Genomic DNA, 11,196 nt, shown 5'->3' with positions numbered 1-11,196 from the left:
GCTGTGGAAAAACTCATACCAGTACTGAGAAGCCCAAATGGTGACCTCCAGAAAGCAGGGGCAGCCCCTTTCTTCGAGGTTACAAAGCAAGGGATGGACAATGAAAAGGTCACGTCCCTCTGGGAGGCTTCCACACCAGGGTTATATTCACTGAATAAAACACCAGATGAAATCCTATACCCCACAGCAGTTTAAACCTTTCTCTGATGTGACTGACTGGCTTTTTTTCCGTGATAAAACTCAAGAAACTTCTTTTATCAAGGTTCCTGGCATGAGTAAGCAGCAATTGCATTTGCTATACCTCTTACTACACCTTTAGCTCAAGAAGGCAATGAAAGGACACAAGTCAAATCCAGGCTAGAAATCACCTTCACATCTCTACTTCGGCCATAGCCCTCTAATCACCAGATCCCTACCACAGCAGCTGGAAAAGCCATTTGGGTGGGGGGGATGTCACAACTGGCATGAGCCTCCAGAGGGGCCACGAAGTAGCTGAGATACACGGCACCCTGGTTAGTTTGTTTAAATTTTAGCTCATGCGGTGGCTCTGAACCAACTCCCTGCTTCTCCTACACAAACCCAAAGGGAGGTGACATCCACCAAACCACCCTGGCAGTGTGTCACGGTCATCAGCGAAAGGACAGATGGTAGATGAGGGATGCAAAAGGAGGATGGAGAGTGCACAGAAAGACGAAATGTGAAAAAAGTCTCTACCACAATTTTGCTTTAGGGTGTAACACCTTGAGGACTGAAAGAAGCACTTCATTTCTGCGGCTCAGCCTGTGTCTGTTTTCTCTCTGGAACCAGCTGCTATGCTGGCACTGCACATCGGTGCCAGCTGAGGCTGTCTGAGTGCTGGGGATGCTTAAGTAACCATGTTAAGCTGTTTCAACAGATTAGCTAATACAGTAAAAATAGTAAAATTTTACCAAAAACAGTGAGTATGTATGAAGCACAATGATATTATGCCACGTGCTTTGAAAAAGGAACACAATTTTTTCAACTCAAATGAACTGTGCGTTTTCAAGAGAAATGTATTACCTGGATTCTGAAGATAACACTTCTGTTCCTAGTAACAGTAAAATAGATGTGACAACAGAAACATCTTTTTCTGTTGCTGTTTGCCATGTGCTGAAAGGCAAACACTTTTATAGTCTTACACTTTAGAACCAGAGTGTCATGATAGAGAGTAAAGCAATCTCCCTAAAAAGAAGCTTTCTGTCCAGTTCTTCCTGGTAGGTAGGCCAGGATCAAGTTCAGGAACATTCATTTCACAGCTATGTGTGGGACATTCAGATGAAAGACATTAGTATAATCTTGTAAAAGACCTATTTCTTGAAAATCTGTGATACTAGCAAAACGTCCTTAGTACTGGAGTGTGCAGTGGGGAAGAGGCCTATCAGGTTTACAGTCTTCACATGCCATAAATCAACCCAAATTTAAACCAGGAAATCCATTCAGCCTAGCCCAGGCTGGAAATCCTATCAAGGTCTATTGCATTTCTGGCAATTGGACAAAGGTCTTTCCAACTCCCTTTTCTAACATGAAATACCTATGTCTCTTCTGAGGTAAACAAGGTAACTCACTGGACTCCTGAGTCCAATACATATACCTTCAGTATTTGCTATTATTTTGTGAGGCAGGGTCCAGACAAAGACCACTTATCCACAGGCCAACCTTCATTAGATGACATTACATCCCTTACAGACCCTTATGACAGTAAGATTGTCCAGAGCTGTAACAGGTTAATTTCTACATGTCCCTGGAACTAAAGAAGCCATTAGAGAGGCCAGAGTAGACAGAGTTCTGCTGATCCATCACTGTAGCTTGTGCAAATTCAACTGAGAAGCCTCTGCGACAGGTTATGTGTGCAGGCTTGTTCTTGAAGACCAAGGAGCCCCTTAGGGTCAGAAAGCTTTCAGCCCCCCCAAAAGTGTTAGGTGATTTGTGGTTTGGGCAGCATTTGGCCAGGTGTTTTCCTTGGCTGAATGCGCAAGTCTGCAGAGAATCTGTTGCTTCTCAGTGCACCTTCAGACTGTCCTAAAGGCTCCTGAAACCCCAAGAAGGCTGAGCTTCCTCATGGACCCAGCTTAAGGGGCACAGTCAACTGCCATGTAACCTCTTCAGCAGTGAGCAGTTTCATTAAATGGCATTTTCTTTGGTGAGGGAGGGGAACATGGGGGAAAGGACCCAGTAGCCATTGGAGATGTAAAATTAAAATGAATTTTGGTCATTTTAATAAATATATATCAAGGAAATTTCACTTTACTACAACAACACATTAGTATACAAGCATCTAATATTTAAGCTTAAAACATCAAGCGTTTATCAAATATTGGAAAAGAGCAGACATTACTAGACTACCTGGGTATAACACAAGAAAAATCAGTTTTTTTAAAAAATTGGTCCTTGTGGACAAATGTCTAAATTATGATCCTACTCATACACTGTATGAATGAGATCTATATTTAATATTATTATTATTAATAAAAAAGCTTCTGTCTTGGAGAAATCAGGTGGGACTTATACTTCCTTTATTTGTCACTCTTCACAATGATAACCCTTACAAACCTATCAGTTTAAACTCACCTGACTTCATAAAGGTTATCACTGATTGACATCCTGCTCTCTTTTGTGGTCACTTTAGCTGCGGAGGGGGGCGAGCCCTTTTTTCCAGTGACCACTGGTCTTTCTGACAAAAGACCATCCAGTTTGCAAATGTGGCTGTGGGGTGCACATGCTACCCAAAATAACCGTGGCCCCAGAGGATTCAGGCTGAACCCATGAAACCCAGAGTAGGAGGTCTCAGACCCAGAGACCCGGCTGACTCCAGTGCCAAGCCTGGGGGAGCTCGGGGCAGTGTCCCCCCAGCAATCCTCATGCCCTGTGCTGAGCTGGCTGTTCCCCCAGCACAGAGGTGGTTTCCACCCTTTGGACAAGAAGCAAGAGAGCATGTTGCTTCAGTGCATGATGCTATGGGAACAGCCAGCTATTTATGAGTCAGCTGTGGCTTGGATGTGGCTATTTTGCTGAGCGCATCCCGCCAGTTGTTATAGGGACTGTGGGAACTAATTAATTTGGTGGATCTAAGACTCACTCTCGGTCCAACCCCAAATAATGTCTTCTGGGCATTTTAAACAGCACACTTTTGCAAACCATCTACCTAGGGATGAATAAATGTTGTGCTCAGCCACTGAAATCTCAGCTCATTTCTCCAAAATTTTCTTTTTTAAAATTAAACCCCTTACATTCATTCAGATAAAACCATGTTTAACGTCACATTATTAATTAACATTGTGCTTCTTGCCTTCTTTTCTTGTCTTTTTTTAAATCAACAGCAAAAGTCATAGAAAACTCCCGCATGCTTTTGCAATCTAAAAGAGAGAAATTATGCAAAACAGAATAAAGTATAAAACATGCCACTGGTTCATGAACTTCATTATACGAAGAAGGAAAAAAAAAAGAGCCCAGCAACAGACAGTTGCCATAGAAACACTCAAGCATCGAATGCTTGTTTACAAGAGACATCTCTCTATTGTTTCTTAAATCCCTTCCTAAGGATAGCAAATCAAAAAGCAATTGAGCATCAAAAAGGAAGAACAGAGATGTTTGAATAGGAAGTTGAACTCAGTACTTCAAAGGTTAAAGGTTTCTAATAATATTGATCCACCCTGTGGGGTTTTTTTTTAATCTCTGTTTAGGTTAAATCCCTGCTGTATCACTGATTCATACTTAATTTTCACGCTGGCAAAAATTAAGACAAAACGTAAGGCACCAAAAAAAAATCTGCCCTGTATAACAAGCCTCATTAGTTATTACAGCCGAGGTGAAAACACGCAAGTACTTGAGCTGCATGTCTCATTCTTATTAAGATCCCATAAACAGGTTATTTCTTTATGCTATGTCCTATTTTGTCAGTTGAACAAGACGCTGAATCCAGAAATTCAAGAGTATCAGTACAAAACATAAGGATGGTTTATTCCTAGTCCATGAAGACAGTCCTTTGTCAGAAGGAACACCGAGTTACAAGGAGCACATCATCCTTGCTGGTAGCATCAATTTGTTTACCAGACTTCTAATTCCTTGGTAAACATAATGGAGGTTCTTCTTAATTATTGGCAGACTTCTTGGGGGTGGGGATATATAAAACGATATGTTTTCCCCATCTGGCTGATTGGCATTTTCAGTAATGAAAGCTACACCATAGCTACACCAGACTCAGCAGTAACGCAACTGCGTCCTTTATGAAGTCACCATATTTATAAATAGCCCACTGATGCAGATCACAGAGTATCTTTACGCAATCTGCTCTCCAGTCACTTAGAACTACATGCCATGTTTGTGGCATGATTGTACCATTTGTAGAAAACTATAAAAAATCCATTCAAAATAAAAATTTGATAGAGAAAGAACGTGCTGTGCATGCTTCAACAGAGCAAGAAAGATGCCTCATATTTTACTTCCTTTGTTGCAGCACATTTTATTACTTGGTAAAGATTCCTTTTTCCTTAAGGATTTTTTCCAAGATTCACTTACGTTGCTCTTGTCATTACATCCAGTCTCAAAATAGTCATAAAATTTGCCTCTACATTCGACAGCATGGGTGCCTCTTACAGGTTCACAGTTTAGAGCAACGCTCCCTTGCTCAGGTTCATTACCTCCTTTCTCATCATTAAATTTTGCCTTTTCCTGATTACTGTGAGACCTGCCATTAGTGATGAATATTTCATTAGCAGGTATCTGGTCATCACTTCTGTAAGAAGGTGCACTGCCAACGTCATAATCCACCTGCTGGGAACAGCTTGGCAAGGAAATGGGGGGGGGAAGAGGAGGAAGAGGAGGAGGAGGAAGAGGAGGAAGTATTTTCTGTACCAGCATTAACAGAGTAGGGTAGATTTAAATAGTGACTGCCACATTCTTGATAGAAGCAGCACATGTGGAGCTTCTCATACTCCTCCTTTGCCATCCGAAGGCGTTTTCTGTATGGACAGTCCTGAGGCACAAACCACTCTTGTGGCGAGGTGCCACTGAAGGAGCAGGCGGAGAAGCACCAATTGTTCTGCATGATGATCTCTCCGTGAATTCTCTTCATTAGATTGTTGATGAGGACGGATCTCCGCAGGTAGACTTCAGGATCGTCAATGAATTTCAGCTTTTCCAAAGACATGTAAAGAATATGGGCCCGCTCCTCAAACACGGAGATTGTCTGAAAATGCAAAAGATACAAGATATAGAACTGAAGGCAACTGGTTTTGTTCCAGGCAAGGAGAAAGACAATGAAGCAAAGTATTCCCTCTGTGTCACTACTTTACTATTCTCTTTCTGAGGCACCTAGGGCTGGCTTTTCATTTTGCACACCCATGTGCCTGGGAACCTGCTTTTTCTTGGCCACAGCATTCACCCAGGCTTAGGAGGTAAGTAGCTGAGTGTTACACCACAAAGGCAATTGCAGGGCATGAATCCAGGGTGGGAAAGTGAAATCCAGATGCACACATTTGGTTCTTCAATTACATTTGGGGTTAGAACATAAAATTGTTGTGCAGTTTCGCTCCAGTAATGGCTGGGGGATTTTTGTTGCAAATGGACCCAATTCCATCATCCCCTGTGGGGCTTCTACACAGCTCTGAAGCCAAGTGAGGGTCCCTCCTGCAGCGTCAAGGTTTGCAAGACGCAGCCAGCAGCCATTGCCTCATGCAGCAAGTGTTGGAGCATTTCATCCGCTGCCAGTGGAAGAGGCCCTCCAGCGAGGAGGTCTCCATTTGCCAGGCTCTCTTACACTGCTCCTGTGTACAAAAGTGCATGCAGGGAGGGAGGCAGGGAGAAACTCATCTCAAAGCATCACAGCATCTGGAGAGCAGCTGTTGGCCTGCGTACTACACCCTGCGCTCTATGGGACCGGTGGGAACACAGATAGGCAGGGACAAGGTCAGGAAACGAAGAGAGGATAGGAATTTGCAGAAATCCTGGCTCGACGCCCATAGATTTGTTCTCCCTTCCATGGTCCTTCCAGGACTCCCTTTCTCAGCACTGGCAGCATAAGCAGGTTACTGCCCCCAGGAGGCCCCGGATTCTACATTGTAATCGCTACTCTGGGAATCAAAATAAGAGAGGGGGCAACGCATGCTACTGTAAGCAGTATTAACTAACTTTCATTTTTAGTAAGAATTTGGTTTGCGTAGGAGGAGAGCAGCATCGCACAAAGAGAGACTGCTCTAAATCCCCCCCATCTGTGGCTTGATCATTCTTCCCTTTCCCACATGGTTACAGCATTTTTGCAGAGTGGAAGTCGTAGCTATGAGGACTAAAAGAGCTTAAAGCACAGCTGCTTTTCACATCCATTCAGCTCTCCTCAGCCCTCTAGCTCTTTCCACAGCCTGGTCATGTCTGCGAGGCTTAGAAGCAGCACAGTGCCTCACAAAAACAAAAATTGGCCATAATTTCTTGCAAGTTCACAGCTGAAGCTCTTTGCTAGAGAGAGTAATTTTCTATAATAAATGACTCATTTTAAAGTATATTAAGCCTATAGGTTAATTTGGGTCCTTTATACCTGCTGCAGCAACAGTCTGTGAAACCATAAAAGCCTGGAGCAAACCAGCAAGCCTTGAACTGGGATTCTCCTGGAGATATATCCTGGAGGGACACCAGTAGGTACAAGTTGTCAAAGGCTTTCTACTACACATTTGACAGCAGCCCTCTGGAAAGCGACTCTGGGCCCTACCATCATAACCTCTATGGCACAAGTAATCTCAGCACATAACTCTTTACTGGGCAGCGAAGGTATAAGCGTGTAAGAAATTCAAGGAAACCTGGTAGGCATCCTCCCTCCGGCAAAGCTTAGTGCTGCAAAGCAAAAAATGTATTTGGGCCAAACAGAAGAAATTGGTGATACAGGGTTTCTGAGGTGATACACCTCTATAACAGCACAAAACTGTGGTTGGGCCTAGTTTACCAGTACCCCTACAATTGTTTTTTATTGCTGTTCGAAAGGGCTAAGAAACTATTCCTCCTCCTCTTTGCAAGGAAATTAATCATCGAAACAAAAATCCAACAATCTAGTAAAAAAGAACAAAACTGTCTGAAATTGGAGAGTGATGAGACGTGAAACATGCTCACTAACCAGAGCACATTTTTCAACACCCTTGGTGCTGTTTATTCACTGCTCTGGCAGCAGACTGGATACCTTCTGGAATTAACAGTGGGGCAGTTTTTCACTTTCCCAGTCCAGGTACCATTTGCAGACAACTCTTACTTGTAGCCTTGAGGTACTCTAAGGTCCTTGGAAACTGAACTCAGCACTACTGCTCACTTCTGCTCTGCAGAAATTCCTCCCCTATCACCAATAGAACATGGGTAGCAGTGGTCCGTCATGGGCCAGGTACAATCCAACAAAGTCAGGGTGGTGTCTCAAGGCACGAGCTATCCCCAAGCACTTCACCCCAGGTCTTCAGTTCCAAGCAGGACTGAGCCCTTAACGAAGAGGAGCATAAAATCTCTCACAAAAAAGTTAGATTTAAATTTATATATTTGTTAGCCTGGGAAACACTTGTTCTAATCCCTCCCTTGAAAACTTTCATTAAAAAAATATTCTTTCATCTACTAATCTGTTCTTTTTGAGTTATTAGTTTTTTAATAAACAGGATTAAACACTGAAGGAACTTGTACTCGCTTTCCAAGTCACTCTGCTTTTCTAGAGGATCTGTAACCAGTGTGGGGTACATGGAACCTCTTACTATTTTCTCCCCTGGAAAAAAAGTTTTGAATGAGTGGGGAATCTTTCACTTATGTTCTTCCCTTCTGCTGTTCAAATGCTGTTTCTGAAAGCATGACATAAACTAGCTAAGAACAAAATAGTCTGAAAAAAAGTTATTCTCAGCATTTCCATTTACAGTTGTTATTAATGAGGAAACGCCTTTGCTTCTTAAGCAATTCGATGACAATACAACAATAAATGTGAAGAAGTGGTAACTATTTGTTTCTGAGCAAGCAGCTGGATCATTCTCCTAATTTCAGCAGAGTATTTCAGCCTTCTGGAAATGGGTCAATTGAGTGTTACTAAGCATCTGAAACTCAGAGTAAAAATAATGACTATTAGAAGACATACTTTATGTGTACAGCTGCTGAGTGGTGGATGAAAATCCTCTTCTTCCACATATTTCCTTTTAAAGTATGTGATCTTGGATGTTGTTACAGGATTTGAAATTCCCCTGTAATGTGATCCTGTGGGTAATAAATCAGATATGACAAATGACATGCGGTTTGCCGGAGGTTCTCCAAACAAAATACTTTTCATTTCCCTTCGCGCTACAGGAGAACTCCGCCGCATATTTTCGCATCTATTCGCAGCGATCAGAAATAAACCTTCGCCTAACTAACACATCGCCCGCCAGCCGCCCGGGGACCGATGTGACGGGCAGCGGGGGGGAGCCCGGGCCGCCGCAGGGCGCTCGGTTGCCGGAGAACTTTCCACCTCCATCGCTCCGAGGATGCCGGTGCGACGGCGCCCGGCGGCCCCCGCGCACCTGCGGCCCCGCTCGCCCGCGGGAGACCTCCTGCCCTCCGCCCGCCGCCGCCGCGCCTCCCTCCGCCGGCAGACCTTCGTGCCCCCGGTGGCCTCCCCGTTCCCCCCGCGGCGGAGCGGTGCCTACCTGCGGCTGGGGGCCCGGGGGCCGCCGGGGCCGGGGCCGGGGGGGCGGCGGGGCCGGGGCGGCCGCAGCAGGGCGGCTCCCAGAGGGCGCGGTAGGCGGCGAGGTCGGCGGCTCCCTCGGCGGCGATGGGGCGGCCCAGCCGCTGCATGGGCAGCACCAGGGTCATCGCGGGCGCCGGCACCTGGAAGCGAAGCAGCGCGGTGACCGCCCGCCGCCCCGCCACCTGCCCCCCGCCCCGCGGCGTCCCGCCCCCCGGCAGCCAGACCTCTGCGCACACGTATATTAAAAACATACGCATGCCGATATCACATAGACGCACGTTTTCTTTTCCCCCTTCTTGCGGCAGGAAAATGAGCGGAGCCCTCTGCCACAAAGGGCGCGGGGTCCCCCGCACCGGGAGTTGGTGCGCGCTCCCCCCGCGCCGCCCCCGGCCGCGCTCCCGCTGCCCCCGCCGCCCCGGCCCCGGCCCCGGCGGCGCTCACACACCGGCACGGATCCGCTCACTGGCTTCCCATTTCCTCCCGGCGGTGCTGGCACGGCGCGTTCGGCACCGGAGGGGGTGCGAGTCTGCCTGTCTGGGTGCGTGTGTGTGCGGTGCGTGTGTGTGTGTGCGGTGGGGTGTGCGTGTGTGCCTGTGTGTGTGAGAGAGAGCGCGCCCAGCAGTCCGGGATCGCGTTCCTTTCTTCTTTCTTCCCTCCCAAACGACACAGACAGCGGAGACTTAGGTAGTTGTTTCCACTAGCCCCGATCGGACTGAACTGGATCTGCCTCCAGTCAAAACACTGCGAGACTAAGACAGAAAATTGGCTCCGGTTTCACGCCGTGAGTTGCGGTCCCACCGGAGCCAAGCACAACATCGGCGGAGCGGGCGGAATATTAAGCAGGAGCGGGGACTCCGGGGCCAGCTCCGGGCTGCGAGCTGCCTCCTGCCGCGCCAGCGGGCGGGAGGGGAGGGGAGGAGGGGGGGAAGGCGGCAAACTTTCTGCGAGGGGCGAGGGATGAGTTCATCATAGTCACCTACTTCTTGGCAGAGGAGCGCGGAACAATGCGCCCAGACACAGCCCGACTCCTCCCTCCCCTTCCTCCTCCTCCTCCTCTCTCTAAGAAAGCGGGATGTAGTTTCTCCTCGGCGCAACCCTCCCGGAGGAAGACGAGGGCCCGAGCAGGCGGCGGGAAGGAGGGGCCGCAGGTGGGCAGGTGGAATTTCAGCAATTGTTTGTGTTAGCAGCTGAGCGCTCTCGAACAAGGGGAAAAAATAAACCGCAGCAGAAGAGGGAGGAAAAATAAATCCTTCACATCTGCCAGTTGTTTTCTTAAATCCTGGAAGAATGCAAAAGACTGCTACTTTATTAAGAAACGGCTTCCAACATGCGCTGTCTGTGTCTTGGATGCATGGGTGCATGGGTCTGCTCTGCCTCCTCACTGAGGCAAAAATGGGAGGCGAAGGGACAGTCAGCCGAGTCCCCAAGCAGTTTGCCTCACTGCAATCGGACTGACCCTTCCTCAGAGTCAATTTACTGCTAAAGCACTGCATATGGCCCTCAGTCACTTTCTTGCAGTAGCCCCTTCGTGCCATCTTGCTTCTTCTAGGCCAAGAAGCAACACAGGGAATGGCAAGCCACTGGACTGGCCCATTGGAAGTTATCCCTGACACAGATAGACAATAGATATTATTTATTCCCCACACCTTTTCTTACCAGCCTAGTACCAATACATGAAAGGAATGGTCAAAACAAGTGGGCCAGTCTGCTGACATAACAGCGGGGCCAAAAATTGGCCCAAGAAGCAGCTAAAAAGTCATATATTTTGTGTCTGAAAAGATTACGCCATCATTAGAAAGCACCAATGGACTCTTCTCATTAATCTGCACTGAGGAATCATTCACAGGGACACATCAATCTTCTCACATTGGCATGATGTCAACACTCAGTGTTTGTCCTGAGAGAATAAAGGTTGGAAGAAACTCGCTGCTGCGTCGGGAAAGTCAGGGTTTCTTTGCTCATAATGAATTCAGCATCTCTTTGTGGATTTTTTTTTTTTGGTAATGAGAATCAGAGATTTAAGCTGTGCATCTTTTTTTTACCATATTTCATCACAAATAGGTCTTGCTATGCTCAAGCAGCAACATGCAGGAAGGAAGGAAGGAAGCGTTGGGATGCCTTCTGCACAGTGCTGCTAATTTATCTTGAAAAGCTGAGTTCTCTGGACAGCCAGTAAAGTAAATGAACTGCTTCTGCTATTTACAACATGCAAAATGAATAGAGGCAAGCCAGTTCACTTCCATAAACAGCTACTGTCCATGCACATTCTCCATGTTTCCAAACTGTATAAAACCAAGGCATAAATTATAGAGCTTCCCTGGGAGAAAAAAAAACAACAAAAAACAACCACCCACCAGAAAACCAAAGCCCCAAACCAAGCTTGTAGGTCTCAGCATGTGTTACAAAGCTTTATAGGTGGCACTCAGCTACAAAATAGGTCCCATTTTGTAGCAGAGGGGTTGCTTTAGCACACAGAAGCTGAAAACCAGGCTTTTAAAAGGGCTCATGAC

General features: G+C 46.5%; 1 protein-coding gene across 1 annotated transcript; it reads right to left on the bottom strand.

Moving 5' to 3' along the window:
* Nucleotides 1–229: 229 nt before the first annotated feature.
* Nucleotides 230–9,207, bottom strand: SERTAD4 (SERTA domain containing 4). Its single transcript, XM_027682038.1, is given in 5 exon segments — nt 230–4,821; nt 4,823–5,206; nt 8,102–8,217; nt 8,646–8,826; nt 9,132–9,207. Coding segments are annotated over 4 exon segments (1,038 nt in total). The 5' UTR covers nt 8,812–8,826; nt 9,132–9,207; the 3' UTR covers nt 230–4,449.
* Between the last annotated feature and the right edge of the window lie 1,989 nt (nt 9,208–11,196).

This window comes from Neopelma chrysocephalum, unplaced genomic scaffold, assembly GCF_003984885.1.
Source record: "Neopelma chrysocephalum unplaced genomic scaffold, ASM398488v2 Primary Assembly neopelma1_61b, whole genome shotgun sequence".
Lineage (NCBI taxonomy): Eukaryota > Metazoa > Chordata > Aves > Passeriformes > Pipridae > Neopelma > Neopelma chrysocephalum.
This window is presented reverse-complemented; position numbering and strand designations above follow the sequence as displayed.